The 18,494-nt window shown below is 34.8% G+C and overlaps 1 protein-coding gene and 1 long non-coding RNA gene across 3 annotated transcripts in view; one reads left to right on the top strand and one right to left on the bottom strand.

The window, feature by feature from the left end:
• LOC132430949 (uncharacterized) overlaps positions 1–18,494 on the top strand; it is a 68,696-nt gene that overhangs the window by 45,334 nt on the left and 4,868 nt on the right. The window lies entirely within an intron of this gene.
• PTPN12 (protein tyrosine phosphatase non-receptor type 12) overlaps positions 3,603–18,494 on the bottom strand; it is an 86,489-nt gene continuing 71,597 nt past the window's right edge. The window contains exons 13-18 of one of the 2 annotated variants that reach the window (XM_060020311.2): positions 13,384–14,366; positions 9,722–9,799; positions 8,762–8,829; positions 7,790–7,820; positions 5,355–5,462; positions 3,603–4,806 (exon numbers count right to left, since the gene is read on the bottom strand). In XM_060020311.2, coding sequence (XP_059876294.1) covers positions 4,745–4,806; positions 5,355–5,462; positions 7,790–7,820; positions 8,762–8,829; positions 9,722–9,799; positions 13,384–14,366 — 1,330 coding nt within the window. In that variant the 3' untranslated portion in view covers positions 3,603–4,744. The remainder of the gene's footprint in view (positions 4,807–5,354; positions 5,463–7,789; positions 7,821–8,761; positions 8,830–9,721; positions 9,800–13,383; positions 14,367–18,494) is intronic. The other variant, XM_060020312.1, reaches the window with a different exon arrangement.

Raw genomic sequence — 18,494 nt, 5'->3', positions numbered from 1 at the left:
AGATGTATTGTACATTTGTGTACTTACTATAAACTTAATCCTACTAAAATTTTTTTCAGTCAGGAAAACAATGTTTTAAGGAGAAATTTAGAACTACTTTTCTGTTTAATGTTTGGCTATTTGGGTATAAATCTGTAGTAGCTAAAGAATATGTTCTTGCTGAAATGTTGACAAGAGAGTTAAGTCACAAATACTATTACATTAAATCACGATTATAGTACATAGGCCATCTTATCTCTAAAACATGAAAAATGGCTGGAATCTTTGGAATTCCCTTCCCCCACTAACTCAACAAAGCCCAGATTTGTTGTAGTTTAAAACACTGAGACACATCTTCTTGAGCTACCCAAGCATAGCTGCTTTTCACTGATTAAATTGTTCACGATATAACTGGTCATCTGCATATCATGCAAGATTTGTGCACCTTAAAGACAAATAGCGGGGGAAACAGACTACAGCAAATCTGTTAAGAAAATACAGCTTATATTCAAAACTAGAGCTACTTTTAGCACAATATATTGAATGGATATGTGCCAAAATTTTGTTAAAGTTTTCACAATTCTCCATCTGCCAGAATTGAAAATATGAGCTTCTGGCATTTAAGAGCTGTGTAATAACAAAGATCTAAAATTGGAGAATAGAGTATTAAAAAACTGAAATTAATTCACATCTGATTATTTAGAAAGCTATTAAATGTGAATGTGAACTTTTGATATCTAAAATAACATCACTAGAAGCAGGCAATTAGGAGACATCTGTGTAAGAAAACAAAAACAGCAAAAACTTTTCCAAAACTAGCACAACTGATTTAATTAAATTTAATTCTATATTTAGGATTAAAATAGAATGACTTCACAGATTGCAATCAAGACCACCAAAAATGTACTTCAACAAAAATATTATAATCAGAACACATTTTAAGACTAAATATAGTTAAGATGTCCTTCTTCACTTGAATTTCTCTAAAAAGCTTCAGATTGCCAATTGCATTATTTTTATTGCTTCCCTTCTCATTTAGCACAAAATCATCTCTTTTTAGTTTAACTATGTGCCCATTAATAGACAAATGGATAAAGAAGATGTGGCGTATACATACGATGAATATATATTACTCAGCCATGAAAAAGAATGAAAATTTGCCATTTGCAACAACATGCATGGGACTAGAGTGTATTATGCTAAGTCAGACAGAGAAAAACAAATCGTATACGATTTCACTTATATGTGGAATCTAAAAAACGAAACAAAACAAACAAACCTAACAAAACAGAAACAGATTCATAGATAGAACAAACTGGTGGTTGCCAGAGGGAAAGGGGGTGGGGGGATGAGTGAAATCGGTGGAGATTAAGAGGTACAAACTTCCAGTTATAAATGAGTCACAGGGATGTCATGTACAGCACAGGGAATACAGTTCATTAATATTGTAGTAACTTTGTATGATTACAGATGGTAACTAGACTTATTGTGGTGATAATTTTGTAATGTATAAAAATATTGGATCACTATGTTGTACACCTGAAATTAATATAATATTGTAAGTCAATTATACTTCAGTTAAAAACTGACACAGGCAATGGCATTAAAAATGTTTTAAACAATAAAATAAAAAAAAGAATTTCATAGTTTCAGCTATTTGAAATGACCACAGGGGTTTAGGACATACAGTTATGTAAATTTGCTCAGGTAAAAACTTAACCACATGTCCTACGAGGCTGTTACCTGACAGGAAGTCACTTAGCTAATGACTGAGCCCAGCTCAGCACTGACATATGACTATGGCTTTACTGCTCTGTTTACCAATATTAGGAGAAAATGTCCATAAAGTGAAAAATACTAGAGTAAAAAATACTATTTGTGAAAAATTGCTTCCAAAAGAAAGGTAACTGATAGTGTTAGGATGGAAAAGGAAAGATTAAAGGTCTTTGTAGCATTAGCTGTAAGGGAGAGGATTTGGATAAAGTGGCAGGATAAATTTGCTAGTGGTTTATCTCAGATACAAATGACCTTATTATATGCTTTATATAGAAAAATAAAAATGACTAACTTTATTGAGTGTTCTAGGCAATATAAAAATCACTGGGAGAAAGCTAAAGGTGGAAAAAGGCAGAATTTAAAATATTATAAAAATAGGCAATGGAATAGAAAGAAAAAATCTAGTAATTGACTCAGATCAATGAATATATAACATATGACGAGACTATATATTTAATAGAGGAGGGACGTTAACTGGTGATTCATAAAAGGAAAAAGAAATCTACCTCACACTCTATACAAAAAATTTAATTCTGTAGCTTTAGATAAAAACATAACAAAAATATAAATAAAAAATAAAGCTTCTAGAAAACTAAAGAATATCTTTATGATCGTGGGGTGGGCAAAGATTTCTAAAAGAGGACACCAAAAAGGAGTGATTATAAAAGATTGATAAATTGGATTTAATTAAATTCAATTAAAACAAAAACAAACAAAAAAACACCATTAGTAGAGTGAAAAGGCAAAGCACAGGCAAACCCACTTGGAATATATAAATAATTCCAACAAATCAATAAGAAAAAGACAAACAACTAAATAGAAAAACAGGTGCAAAGTTGCCAGATGACAGGATATCTGCATACTCAGCTTTAGTAGATACTGCCAAACAGTATCTGCTTGAGACTTGAACAGGTCCTTCACAAAAATGAATATCCACATGGTCATAAGCACATGAGAATGTGCTCAACCTCATTAGTCAGGAGGGAAATATGTTAACAATCAGAACCACCACTTTGGAAAATTGTTTGGCAATATCTACAAAGCTGAATATGTATGTGCATACTCTGTAATCCAAAAAGTGCACTCCTGGATATATACCCAACAGATTCATATATATATAAGTGTACCAAAACACATTTTAAAATGTTTGTAGCAACAAAATTTGTAGTTTTCCCAAGCCAAAAACAATCCAAATGTCTTATTAGTAGCACAATGAACAAACTGTGGTATATTCATAAAATGCAAAACTCTAGCAATGAACAATGAACAAGCAACTGCTACACATATAATAATGAACAAATCTTAGAAGCCCAAGGGGAAGCTTCTCAGTGGCTGGTCCTGTTCTACTGCTTGACCTAAGGGTGGTCACACTCAGAGGAGTGTATACTTTGTGGTGGTTAATATGCTTTTTTGCACCCTTCTGAATACATGTATACTTCAATGAAGGAGTTCCAAAGCAACTCCTTCCCAAGAAAAAAATCTTTACAAATGATTTTAGTGCCATATTATACAAATCATAAAGTGTATGGAGACTAAATTTTTTTCAGTTATACTTTATTTCAGTTTAAATTTTATTAAGAAAATGATATGCTATAGAGGTGTTTGTGTCTTATGACTGTCAAGGGTCCACTATATTCACACTTTTTGAACAAATATATGAGAAAAATGTGAAATTCTAAGACCACTGAGCTTTATAAATTTTCCAACATGAAATCATAGTATTATTTTCTCTTCCACAACAATCCTCTTTCTATTCATATATGATTACTTTATCTCACTTTAGTCTCATAATTTCTTCCCTCTTTTATATGCAGAGGGAAAATACAGATGTCTATCAGCTTTGATCCATGATGTCAAAATTCAAACTTGGTACTTACGGAAAGGGCCTCTGCTCCAGTGCAGGATGGGAAGAAACCAGTTCCCTTTTCCCAACTGCACCTTTGTTTGGTGTTTTCCTGGCATCCCAGTAGGCAACAATGAGAAGGCTAAGAAGGATGCCTAGGGCTGACTCCAGGATAAGTATTTAGAACTGCAAAGCCATGTTTCTGCAGAAGGTGCTCCCTATTCTATAATTAAGAAATTAAACCCCATTCACACTCATGACTTAAAGATAAGACTCAGCTGGGAGGAAGGTGGATATTAAGTCTAATTTCCCACAAAAGAGGAATGAAAAACCAAAACAAGTAGGCACTGTAAAATTGTTTTTGTCTTTTTAATGGCAGGTCAAATATCCTGAAACATACATATATTTTGATAGTCTTCTAATCCCAGTTGAGTTCAAATATTAAAGTAACACACACGAGCTAAGAGAATTCAATATTGTTCCAAGGCACTTACTGAATCTCCATGACTAAATGAAAACAAGGACAATTAGGATGGACAATTAGACAGTTTATAATATAAAAATAACTTTTTGCTTACAATTTACAAAATGTATTATTATTACAATCTTTGATCTCTGATAACCTGTAATGCTGGCTGCATGACTCCAGCAATTTTAAAATTCTGAAACTATTTTCTAAAACTTCAGGGCAAATAATTTACAAATAAGGTACACAAAGATTTAGACCATGCAGAAATTTCTTACATCTTCTGTTAATAATATTTTATGACTGTAACTTTATCAAATTATATACCTACTTGCCCTGTACATATACAAAATAATGCATACATGATAAAACATTAGCAAAAGAGTAGTCCTTAAACTCAATTTATCATAAAAGTATTACTATATTAACATGTCTACAAGCAGCGTGTAACAGGGTTAAGAGACATTAAGGCAATAATACTTGAAGTTACAAAATAAACCATATGTAATACTTTTTCCTAAGTGTAATATAAGGCAGGTAGATGGTCCCAGCAAAAAACACTAAGGTAACAATCTACACTGCTGTTAGTCCCACATTTTTAAGATGGAATACTATAAATCTGGCTTTCAGTGGCACTTGAATTTTCCAGTATAATTTAAAGTGTCTTTTAGTTCCCTGAATCATGTCCATTCTGAAGGTGGATCTCTTGGTCCTTTGGGTTTTCCACAGCGATTACCAAAACCTATAATCAAAATACCACAATAATTCTCTAGTGTTCAGAAATATTTTTAAACTATTAAGCTCATGTCTGTAGACATTCTTATTTTATGGAACAAATAAATTTCCATATGGAAATTTAGAACTTAAAACTAAACAAATCTCTACAAACACAAACCAATTCTTAATTTGTTCTGGGTAGTTGAAAATAATTGCTTCTTTTATAAAAATAAAATCAATTCTATCAAAATGTAAGAAAAACAGCTAAGATATTTTAGTCTTTCCGACTCAAAAGAAAGATTTGTTTACATACTGCAGTTTTTTATATTTTAGTTTTTAACCTCAGTATGAAACAGAATAAATTAGTTCATTTGTTTCATAATTAATTCCAAGCAACTTTGACGGTACATGTTTTATTCTTGGCAAGTGCCATTTAAGGGCCTGAATAAATCATAGCACAAAGATAAACTTTGCCTTAAGGAAATTCTGGAATGATGGCAAATAACTTTTTTTCATTCTTGCCAGCATTAACTACACAATTACAGTTTTAAAATCATCTAATAAACAAATTACCAATCTCTGTGGCTTCTGTTGGACTTTCTGATATTTGATCTTTCTTGTTACTGAAATTAGTTGGACATTCTGTACAAGTCTCTGTATGAATACCTCGTGCTGGATGGTCTAAAATGCAAATCAAAGCCATTGTTAGTCATAATCATGTTTAGCATCATAGGTAGAAGAATCCTCTAATTGTTTTAATGTGGGCAGTTAGTTACAAGAGCAAGTTTTTTTTTGAGCATCATAATTTTAGAGGCCCAGATAAATATAAATGCAAGGGTAATGAACACAGGAAATTATATTAGGTGTTCTTGCAGGCACCTAGAAACCTGCAGCGAGTACTTCTGCTGTGACGATTCTCCTCATGCTCCTACTTTAACTGCAACTGAAATTCCTTTATATGGAAATCAATGGCAAACAAGTTCATAGTTTATTAATGGACTTAATATTTGTGCTTAAAAGTAGTAATTCTTTTAAGATTTAGCATTGCTTAAATTTTAGTTAGTTTACTTATTTAACTGCCAAGGCATACGATTAGTAACAAAAGAAATCAACTACTATGATTCAGGCATCCTTTCACCACCTTCATCACGTCCCCTACACCCCCTGTAAGGAACTTTTCTGGAAACTTGGAATACAAGTCAAATAATAGACAATCCTTGTCCTCGGGTGCTTATAGTCTAGACAGGGGTCGGCAAACGTTTTCTATAAAGGGCTAGAGAATATTTTAGGCTTTGCAAGCCACATACGGTCTCTGTCGCACATTCTTCATTGATTTTTGTTTCTTTGTTTTTAATTTTAAACAACTCTTTAAAATGTAAAAAGAATTCATTCAGCTCAAGGGCAGAATAAGAAAACAAGCCACGGGCAGGATTAGGCCTGTGGGATACAGTTTGCTAACCCCTGGTCTAGTAGGAGAGACAGACAAGTACATTACTTATAGTAGTGTGATAAGGTTTATAATAAACGGGGACAGAAAGGAGAGGCATGTAGACGAAACTAGTGGCGGAGATTCAGGGTTGGCTTCTATAAGGAAATGATGATTTAGGCTAAAAGCCTCAATTTTCTCAATGAAGTAAAGGGTCTACTACTGAGTAACAGTTAGTGGGATTCATGAAGAAAATCAAGATTTGGAAAATTCAGGGGAAATAAAAAGGGTATAAAGCAGAGCATGTAAGATAACCAAGCAACGCTGAGGGCTCAACTGTGGATCAGTCCTAGAACTGTATGCTCAACCTGTAAAACAGCCAAGTTCCTCAGCAGTATTCAGTAATCCTGAGGGATAAAGCAAAATGGTATGGGAATTAGGGGCAAGAAAGTAAAGGATAACTGTGAGTGTGACTAGAGTGACGGAATCTAGATTGAATAGAGAAGGAAGAGAAACCAGAAAGGAGTTAACAGATACTAAGAAAATAAAAGACCCAGGGATCTAGCTATAGCAGCAGTAGTCATATAACATAGATAATAATAACAGCATTGCTACCATTTCAGCGCCTACCATGTGCCGGGCACTGTCTAATACTCTCCATATATGATTTGATTTAATTAAATCTTCGCAACAATCCTCTAGGGTAGGTTACTACCATTATCTGCATTTCACAGAGAAGAAAACTGAAGCCTAGAAAGATGAGGTAACTTGCCCAAACCCAAAAAGTAAGTAAAATGGCAAAAATGGGACTCCAATCCAGGTGGGCTTGACGCTAAAGCTTCTGCTCTTTTCCTTATAATATGTTGCTGTAGAAAAGTAAACAGAGAATAATAAAGAGTTTATGAGATGGAATGGAGCCCCATTAGGCAAAGATCCAGGAAGAGAGCAGCTGAAGCAGCATGGAGGGTAAGGGCAGAGGTGATAGATAAATTGAGGGAACTGTATAAGCTAGGATGTTTGATGAGCTGCTTACATAGTTACTGATTTATAAGAATTAACAATAACTTGACCTGTTTTACTATGATCATAAAAGTAATGTAGTAGAAAAATTTTCTAACTTGGCATTATTACACTGCATTGAGCTAACATAATCTTACTAGCCTTCACAAATGTAGAAGTCCTAAAAGGAAGATTTCCAAAACAATTGATTTTTAGGCCCCCAATTCAATCATCTAGGTTAATTTGGCGCATTTATTCAAATCATTGTCAGATCTAGATTCTAAGTGTTTTTATAAACAACAGAAATAAAATACAGGAAAATATTTTTAAAATAATTTCCTTCCCATCAGCCTGTTAACTACTGACAATAAATGCTGTTATCCTCCTGATCAATAATAATATCTGGTATAATAACGAATTTAAAAGAATTATACTACATAATTCAGGTTCTAGAAGAGCTGTCCTACATATTTCCACATACTGAAATAAATTTCACAAATAAATAGCATGCACAATGAGACATGCTATTTTATGGAAATTAATCTATATAATCTATAGCAAAAAGGAACACAGTCCAACTTACCACATGTTTCACTTCCAGAGGTTATCAAGCCCTATAAGGAAGACATTCAATAGCTATTACAGTACATCCCTTTCATGTACAAATTATAGAAAATTTGGTCTGTTATGAGTATATATCCCAATAAATCAAGATCTATCAAGATTCTCATGTCAAAGGAAAAGAAAACAATGGTGTTTTCAATTAGGGTTAAAAATGTTTAATGTTGTGGTGTTTTATACTGGGAGTAAAAGGATAGGGGAATTCCTTTTCCTTCTGGATGAAAACTGAAAATGCAGAAGTTACTACATTACGAGAACATACACACAACTGCATTTTGCCAGCCCTCTACTGTATTCATCAAATTATGATATCACTGATTGTAAGACATAGCATCATTATTAGGTTACCAATACTTTATCTACCAATTAAAGTATATCACAATGCTTTTTTAGTCAATTTTAAGATATACCCCAATTTCAGATATTCAAATGTGAGAGAAATACGAAAAACATTAATGTTGATGAAAAATAGCATTTCCAGTGGCTAAAATATTTAGCTACCAAAACATTTCCTGAATGTGAAAGGAAGTCTCATGTGACCAGAAAAACTAAAGGGAGAGACAATATACCTGGTTCTATAATGGAAAGAACAAAATCTAGGAAAGTACTGGGACCCTGAAAATAGTAACTCCTGTTCTATTCATACCTCCAAAATGATTTGAAACAAGGCATAATTTACAAATTTCAAAAGCAGCTTGGGAAAATAATACTCTGAAGTGATGGTCATATGTAGATCATAATGCTCTTTAAAAAAATTTTAGATCTCACATTTTATACACTTTTCATCTGAACTCATAGCGTAAGAAATAATTATCAAAAATTATATTTAATAGTCTTAAGGTAAGTTATTATAACAAACAACTGTAAGATAAATTAGTAAAACAAAAGAACAAAAATATTGAGCTATAGCTGTTCCAATCCCAAAAGGACTCACTTCAGGTTTTCTTTGTTCACACTGTTCCTGATTTTGAAGTTCACTCCACTCAGATCTTACAGGTGTATCTGAGAAAAATGAAATCTTACAATTAAAATTAACATCTTTAATTATGAAAATTTCTTGCTTTAAGGTAATATACAAAAACAGATACTGTAGATTTTTAGAAACTATCACTTCCACTAAAAAATTTCTAGCTTCTATTAATTGAAGAATATCCCTTTAAGCTTTGCTTTCTTCCTTAAAATTTAAAGAACTGAGTTATCAGAGTTTATTACAAGTGCATTGTAATCTACAGGTGTGACAGACATAGACTTATGTATTTAATATTAGTGGAGTATACGGCTTCACTGTTTTTAACATTCTTAAAATCAGTTAAAATGAATAAAATATTTGTAAAATGCAGCTCAGATAAGACTAGTAGTGTGCACCTCCACTGAGCACAAGACACCGTAAATATATTAAAGCTGTTTCTATACTCTTTTTCAGGATGGGAAGGAGGAGGAATATATTATCAATACTCTGAAATATCACTTTCTCCCTCACAGATACTCTTGTGGCCTTAAGGGTGCTCAGTTAACATCAACTGAGTGATGCCTGCCTACAACAGAGTTTAAATGTTTACTTACCTACACTGGTACCAAGTGAAGCAGTTAATATCTTTTCATAAGTAAATGCCATTTTTAATGAATGAAAAGACAAACTGTATACAGTTATAGTTGCATTTAACTGGATTATAGTGTTTGATATAAATGCAGCCATTTTATTAGCAGTCTTAGCAAATAAAAAATACCATTATAAGTATTTTTCATACAAGGAATTAAAAACATTTGTCAGTATAAATTCAAACCTGTTTTTGAATTTAATTGTGTAGCTCAACAGCAACAGACTGACATCAGCCATGTTTTACAGAGCTTATTATTAAAGCATGAAATATGTAAAATCAGAAGATATACTCACTGTGTTCACTGGCCAATACAAAAGACTCAGGAGTTCTTTCAGGTAGGGGAGGAGGCGAATCTTCACTAACATCAACATCTATAACAAATACATAAAATTTAGACAAATTATGAACTTGTTAAAAAATGTTAACTCATTTAAAAGTGAACTTGTTATCTAAACAAAATAAGACAGCTTTCTTGACATTCTTATAAATCACTGCCACAAGTATCTAGGAGAACCAGTTTTTAAAAATGCAAAAATAAACAAGATATCCTTATCACTTGACTTGTTATCAAAAACAATTATAAAGCTTATTGAGCAAAGACTGAACTCCATCACTGTTGCACAGAGAAAATGACTCTCCCATGACGTTCCTGACACCGTGTAGGTATTAATCACACTGTCCTCTGAGTCTGAAGGCATCTTCAGCAGAGAAGCCAGCAGGCGAGTGCCTTCTCTACTGGGTTTGCTGATAATGCTTTGGGTCCACAAAGGAAAGCTTCAGTCATTTGACTTAAATCAGTGCTTCCCAAACTGTGATCAATTGCTTAACTCCTTTTACGAGTTTTGCCATACTGTGGACCATATGTCCTATTTTTTTAAATCCCACTCATTTTAAACTTAACTATGTACTTCAGTCATGTTTTAAATAGTAATGACTAAAATAGCAGATTAAAAGTGTTAGTTATTTTCCTAATATACAAAAATATAACCATTAAAATTTTTGGATGTTCATTTATTTATTGCCTAAAATCTTGTGAACAGTGGCATATGACCATACTTTGAGAATACTGACTGAAGCCATATAAAAGCTTTTCACCAGTAAAAACAAAATTAGCTCTTGGAAAAGATAATGCATTAAGTAAGCCTTGTCAGTTAGCCTCATTATGGCATTAGGTGAAATGAGAGTATTAGATCCTTTGAGGTTTCACTGGAGGTAGAAAAAGAAAATATGAGGATACAATTCTGTGTGTGGACTCTCAGGTTAGAAAAGATGGGGCAAAGAAAGGAAGCTGTGAGGATCCTATATTGTCTGGCCCTTGACAACTGTTTTCTTAAAAATGTGAACAACTGTGCCATGATACTTGGCTATTTTACCACATTTGATAGGCTATGCATTAAAAAGAGAGTGAAAATCAAGAAAAGCCTTTTCAATTTTCAACATGCATGAGCCAGGTATGACTGCTCTGGTTCCTCCTACAATTGTTTAGCTGAAGACACAAGAAAATACAGCCCCTGGATCCTGCTGAGAGAAGAGTTCCAGTCCAATACTTTATATATATATGTGTGTGTGTGTGTGTATATATAAAAATCTGTACACACACACACACACACACATATATAAAACATGAGTACTGGAACTCTCTTGTATATAAAGTTAAGCTACTAAAGAACTATCTAACCTGTCTGGTAGTAACAGTCTAAGCAATCATATTTCCCCTTGCTCTTTTGTTACTAAGAGCTCACAGTGAAGAGATGGCTGTTGAAAGGAAGGGATGCATAATCTTGACACTGTGGTGCCATTTCACAATTACGTGAACAAATCAGGAAGGACAGTATGGCTTGTTTACATCAAGTATCAAGTATCTTTCGGAAACTCTATACCTCTTCTGTTTTAACAGTCCTCGCTCTTAAAAGACTTTATTTTCTAACTGTGGCCTTGGCTTCTCAACTGCATGTTTCTCCCTGGATCTCTGCATTGCCTTTTCTGTGTTATAAATTTGTGTTTCAGAGGTTATCCAACCAGAGCCTGCACATTTTTCGTAGGCTTTTGTAAATCATACACTTTATGGGAGCCTAGTGTAGCCATGTTTGAGAAATCTTTCAGGAGGCCTGAGTCAATATTAAAATCAGAATGATAGCCAGGAGTTTTTTTTAGGCAGTAACTTATGCAAAAGGTTGTTTTAGGTATCAAAACAAAATTATTCCATAGCAAATTTTAAAACAAACAAGCAAACAATAATCTAATCCTTGAGCCAAAGGTTCATCTACAAGGTAAATAATTACTAACATTAAAAATAGGACTGCTTGTAGTTATGCTGCAACACAGAATACTTACACAGGAAAATCTTCTGTTAATACCAAACTCATTTAGCATAGTTAAGGTAGGGTGAAAAGAAACCAGAAATCACATTTACAGCTATCTTTGCTTTGAAATACAAATAAAATGGAGAGAAAGGAAGTGAGCTGGTATACAGAAGAGTGCTTTCAACTATTCTGTACAGTATGTTGTATTCTAAAGGAACTCTTTGTTATCACTAAAACACTGGTCATATGGCAGTAACTTTTAATGAGCATGTTATATCATGCATCCTTCCTGCCCTCACCAAACTCTATTTCTAGTAATGGTTTAAAAAAATTTATTTCCTAGGTACAAAACAAATGCCTGATATGCTAAAAAAAAAAAAAACCCAAAACGACAATTTCTTATCTACATGTTTTCTTGTGTAGTTACAACTTAGCAGTTATTTTTCAAACTCTGAAGTCGAGAGAAAATAATATATTAACAATTTTAAATTATGCCAAACTGGTAAAGTAGTATTTATTGTGGCAACCATTATCTTCTGAAGATCCTTCAAATAAACCACAAAAGAATCAAGAACACAGAAAATCCTGTAAATTTAAAAAACTAGCTTAGACTCTCATTTACTCTACCAGATACATCCCCAAGATAAAAAAAAAAAAAAGTATGTGTGAGTTGAGGAAAATAGAGGCACCACAGTATGGGTGGTACTTACTGGGTGAGAATTAGAAAAAGTCATCTTCCAAGTTCACAGTACTTACTTGACTGCACATTATAAATACCAGTCTATGTGTGTCGCTATCAAAGTTCACCGACAAGTAAAAGACCACTGATAGTCAACCTATCAATGAACAGCTTTTGTGTTTATATATTTGCTGTCAACTTCATGGTCTTTTTTTTTTTTTTCATGGTCTGTTTAAGACGGCACCGTGGTAATTTTTAGCAGATTAAAGAGGAGTTTCAAGACCCAATAATACATCTTGGGAACTTAGGGGATACGTTATCTTGAAATGCTTAGACTGCTTAAAGAAGAGAGTCATTAATTAAACAGTAGTAGCACTGATGACTAGACATGGAAATATCCCACTTTCTACTGACTGAATTAAACTTCCTATATTCTGCTGAGCAGCTGCAATATTGTTCCTTGGTTAATAAACTCATTATTGAAAGGAGCCATTTTGCAAGCATTTGTGAGGAGGTTTAAAATTTTAAAAAGGTATTTTGTAGTTAAAAGATCATAAAAAGATAACAAAATAGATATCTGTAATATACATGGGCAAAATTAAATGGACAATCAAGCCATTCTACAATATTTGTGTCACTGTCACTTTAAGTAATCCCTAAATTATTTCTAATTATTCAGTTGTATAAAATTTTGACCCATATAAATACTAAGAGTTGTAAGATATAAGAAGAGAAAATTTTCAGTTACAACAATTTAAATATTTTGGAAACAAAAAGTCCAATAATGCAATGTGATCAAACTAAGGTAACAATAAATAAAGGGCTTACTTAAAAAAAAAATTAGTATCAAAAATAATGAAATTTTGCGTAGGTTCTGGAGTAAAGTGTGGAATAAAACATATAGCTAAGCTGCTTAGAACAGTGACTGGCACATAGTAAAAATATTTAAGTGTTAAGATACTATTATCATTACCTTTTTCAGCACCTGAATGTATTGTTCCTGCTATATCATGTCTAGCAATGGACATTGACAATACTTTCCTTGTAGAAATGCTTTCAGTACTAGCGGCAGCAGAAACAGTGGCACTTGCTGTTGAAATACTGGTTTTATTCTTGGTCACAGCACCATCAGAGTTCCTTTCATCAGAGTCTGAGTCATCAGAGTGAAGAGGATTAGTAAAACTGAGGGGTGCTCTGAATAGAGGGGAACTGTTGTGATGATCTGTGAGATCATGGGTTGCAAGTTGTGTCGTGGGGCTTGGTGTTGAACTCCCAGTTTTCATTGTTTGACAGTGGGTATCTGAGGATTTGCCTTCAGAGGAATCAGGCATGGGTAGAGTATTCTCAGGTCCATGAAATGACCATGGTGCATGTCCTTTCTCATCAAGAGGTAAGCGGTCTGGCCTTGGAGGTGTGTCTGAATTCTTCTGTGATTCTTCTGGTAGGATAACTGGAGCTTTATTTGACTGTGTTGCATTGCAGTCCACACAGGAATTCTGGGAAATACCATCAATTTTTAGATCTCTTGAATTCAGTTCCTGTGATTTAAAGACTTTATCAATTGTACATGGTGAAGCCGAAGCCGATTTAATTTTAATTGCATGTCCCCTATTCAAGAGTGTGTTCCCTTCAAAACTTTTTGGTCCTTCTTGAAGAGGGACCTTCTTAATCTCAAAACTTAAATTTCGCTCCAATTTTTTATCTATTTGTTCAACAGTTGATTCATTTTTCCCTGTAAGTTCTGTTGATTTATTATAGTTTCTGTTGAGGTCTGTTGAATGTTGTTCTGATGAAACCACGTGCAACACTGGCTTTGGATGGTATCTGTCATTGTCCTGCCACACAGTAGTGACTGTTGGAAAAGCTGAAGGGGGAGAAGGTGTCAAGATGGGTGGCACTGGGTGAGGTTCTGGAGGCTGCAGTATTTCTTCCTTAGCATCCCCTTCTACAAGGCAACTGGAAAATATTTAAAAAAAGGGTATTAAAAGAATGTTCATCCTTTTAAAAAATAAGTTTATAGGTAACAGTTATGTAGCTAAGCCTCTTTAAAGTAAAAGTCAGTAGAGTCTGTGGTTATGAATTAAAATTTGCCAAACTAAGTTAATGTTTAACAAGGTAGTAATGTATGTACATTGTTTAAAAAAGTCAAATAACACAAGAATTTTAATAAAAAACCAGCAGTCCCCTCCCACAGCCCTCCATTTACCCTGACACATCAAGTTTCAACTTTTTAAAAACAGCTACTTCGAAGATTTGCCTCCATATTTCAAAATATTTCAGAATGCATAAACGTTATTACTTGATCTTCCTATTTCACACATACTCTACTGTCTTCCTACTATGTAAATGTCTTCTCCATCTTCCTAATACTGCTCATTTTTGGTTAGTTCAATCTTATGACTACAGTTATTATTCATACCAATGACAGCATGATTTCCTATTTTTTCTTATATAACTCTTATTTTTTCCCTAATAATTGTCTTGGGTTTCCTATGTACCATCAGTAATTCAGCCCTTCTTCAAACTTTCCTGCAGATTTGTACACCTCCTCTCAATTGGTCAAGCATATCAGGTAACTATCAATATCACAGACATCCGTCTTAGAAACCTTGAGCCTCGCGCTCCAGTGTGGACCCCTGGCCCCCGAGGCTACCACAGAGCTGACACTCTCTCTTGTGTTACACTCTCCCGTTTCCCAGGTCCCATCTACGTTTTTCTAGCTACACTTGCTCAATTTAGTGGGTTATACCCTCCAATTGCCTCTTAAGAACTATACATAGGAAACAAATTTCCTGAGGCCTACATAATTATTATATTTTCAAGGTTACTGACTTTTGGAAAAGGTGTATTATTCTAGACTAGAAATAACTTTCCTTAAGAATTTTATAATTGTGATTCCTGTTCCTTTGAATGTGAGCTGTTTTTTCTCTCTCTTTTGAGCTTTTAGTTTTTTTTTTAATTCTTCACGTTCTACAATCTCATGGTGTAACTTTTTTTAATCCATTGTATTACAATTTTTAATCCATTATATCGAGAACTTTCTGTGCAAAAATTCATGTTACTACTAGAAGCTTCTTTCATAATTTCTTCTCTTCCAGTCTCCTTCCAGACTATGATTAGTTTTAGTTATAATTATTATTATTACTATGAGTATGTGACATACCTCTTGGTTTGATTCTCTAATTTCTTTATCTTCTCTCTCCTATTTTCTCTATTTGTTCATTTTCTTGGGAGATTTCCTTGACTGTCTTCTAGCCTTCTTTAATTAAAATTAAATTTTAATTTTTAAAATTTATGCTATTATATTTTTAATTTCCAAGAGCTTCTTATTTATTATGACCTGTTTCTTATTTCATGGTTGCAATATTTCCTAATTACTGAGAAAACAGACATTTGCCACCCCCCCATCTTTTTTCTATTCTGTGTTGTCTCCATTCCATCCATTTTTTCCTGCTTATTTGGATTATGTCTTTCACGTTAGAGGCTTTGTCAAGTGTCTGATAATTCCTGGTTCTGTTCATTTTGAGAGAATGGAATATTTTAAATGACTGGGAAATGTGTGTGTAAATGTAAGGGGGAGGGCTTGTGCCTTAGTGGCCATCTTACTGCTTGGTGACTGAATACAGTCCTTGCAATGTCATTGGTGGGCCACAACCATCAGTAACTATCGATTTCCTCTCTTGGGCTGGTTAGTTTTTCAAGAGAGGGGTTCTGTCTCCCACCAGAAGTGGCTATCAGTATTCTGGGAGCCAAATAAGGGGTGGGAGCAATCTCACTATTCAGCATGCAGATTCCTGCTTTCAGCAAGGAACTAACAACCCCACCATCAGTTGGACCTGATATACTGAACCCAGAGACTTCCAGGTTCAACCACGCCAGAGTAAATCCCTCCCTACTCTGTTCCCAGGTGTGCACGAAGCTGTCATCTGTCTGCTCAATTTGATGGAAGGAATCTGGGGTTCTAAACACTCTTTATAGAGACATTCAAGTACTCTTCTTGTTTTCAGTCCCATCCTACACACCAGGCTTAAGGGGGACCTCCAATTTCTGGGACTTTCTGGGGGTTCTTTGAAGATAATCATCTTGATTCTTATTGGCTTCCCTCACCTACAGGAAAGCAAGTTTTAGCTTTCTCTGTTCTAAGTCCCTTTTCACATTGGTCAGTGTGTTTTCCACTTCCCAAAATACTGTCAAAATCTCATTTACTACCACCTTCTCTTCAGTTTTTTGGTTTTTAATCTTTATATATTTTTATGTTCCTCCACTATAATTTTAGGAAGTTTAGGGAGGGACCAGAGTTAAACGTGCTTAAACTGCCTATTTAACCAACAATCCTGTAAATGTTTTTAGAAGCAGTAGCCTTATGTGATGTTGATATGTACATAGTAAAGAAATTATTAGCTACTCACATTTTAAAAATAGCTTTAAGTGAGGTACAGTTGATATACAAAAACCTGAACATACATTTTTTCTAATTTATTTTATTTATTTATTTATTTTTGGCCGTGTTGGGTCTTCGTTGCTGCGCGTGGGCTTTCTCTCACAAGAGTGGTTGCGGTGATCAGGGCCTACTCTTCATTGCGGTGTGTGGGCTCCTCATTGCGGTAGCTTCTCTTGTTGCGGAGCACGGGCTCTAGGCACACAGGCTTCAGTAGTTGTGGCTCGCGGGCTCTAGAGCGCAGGCTCAGTAGTTGTGTTGCATGGGCTTAGTTGCTCCGTGACATGTGGGATCTTCCCGGACCAGGGCTCAAACCCGTGTCCCCTGCATTGGCAGGCACATTCTTAACCACTGTGCCACCAGGGAAACTCTGAATATACTTTTTAAAAAAAAAAAAAAATATATATATATATATATATTTATGGCTGCGTTGGGTCTTAGTTGTGGCATGCAGGCTCTTTCGTGGCGGTGCGTGCAGACTTCTCTCTAGTTGTGGCACGTGGGCTTCTATTTGTGGCGCACAGGCTGCAGAGCACGTGGGCTCTGTAGTTGCAGCATGCGGGCTCTCTAGTTGTGGCGTGCAGGCTCAGTAGTTGCAGCGTTAGGTCTTAGTTGTCCCGCAGCATGTGGGATCTTAGTTCCCTGACCAGGGATTGAACCTGCATCCCCTGCGCTGGAAGGTGGATTCTTAACCACTGGACCACCACGGAAGTCCCTGAACATATTTAATGTATACAATTTGATGAGTTTGTACATATGCATATATTGGGTTGGCCAAAAAGTGCTTTTGCTTTCCAAGTAAAAATAAAAGACACATTTTTCATTTTTACCAAGAACTTTATTGAACAACGTATTCACCCTTTTGTTCCACTACCTTTTGCCATTTTTCAGGCAATTTTATAATTCCGTCTTCCAAAAACTTTTCATTTTTTGAGCAAAGAACTGTTCCAGGTGCCTTTTACAGTCTTCCAGGGAATTGAATTTTTTTTCCATTAAGAGAATTTTGTAAAGACTGAAATAAATGGAAATCCCAAGGTGCAATGTCTGGTGAATACGATGGATGAATCAGAACTTCCCAGCCGAGCTGTAACAGTTTTTGCCTGGTCATCAAAGAAACATGCGGTCTTGTGTTATCCTGATGGGAGATTATGCATTTTCTGTTGACTAGTTCTGGACGCTTTTTGCCAAGTGCTGCTTTCAGTTGGCTTAATTGGGAGCAGTACTTGTTGGAATTAATTGTTTGGTTTTCCGGAAGGAGCTCATAATAGAGGACTCCACATACACAACATCCAATCCCACCACATACACAACATCACCTTCTTTGGATAAAGAGCAGCCTTTGGTATGGTTGGTGGCGGTTCATTTCGCTTGCCCCACGATCTCTTCCGTTCCACATGTACAGTATCCACTTTTCATCGCCTATGGCGATTTGTTTTTAAAATGGAACATTTTTGTTAGAGAATCACAGGCAGAAATATGGTCAAGAAGGTTTTTCTCACTTAACTTATATGGAACCCAAACATCAAAGCGAGTCACACAACCAAGCTAGTGCAAATGATTTTCAGCGCTTGATTTGGATATTCTGAGTATGTCGGCTATCTCCCACGTGGTATTAACATTGAATGTTCTCAATTAATGTCTCAATT

The sequence above is a fragment of the Delphinus delphis genome, chromosome 9, assembly GCF_949987515.2.
Source record: "Delphinus delphis chromosome 9, mDelDel1.2, whole genome shotgun sequence".
NCBI lineage: Eukaryota > Metazoa > Chordata > Mammalia > Artiodactyla > Delphinidae > Delphinus > Delphinus delphis.
Note: the sequence above shows the minus strand (reverse complement) of the source record. Positions and strands in the feature narration are given on the sequence as shown.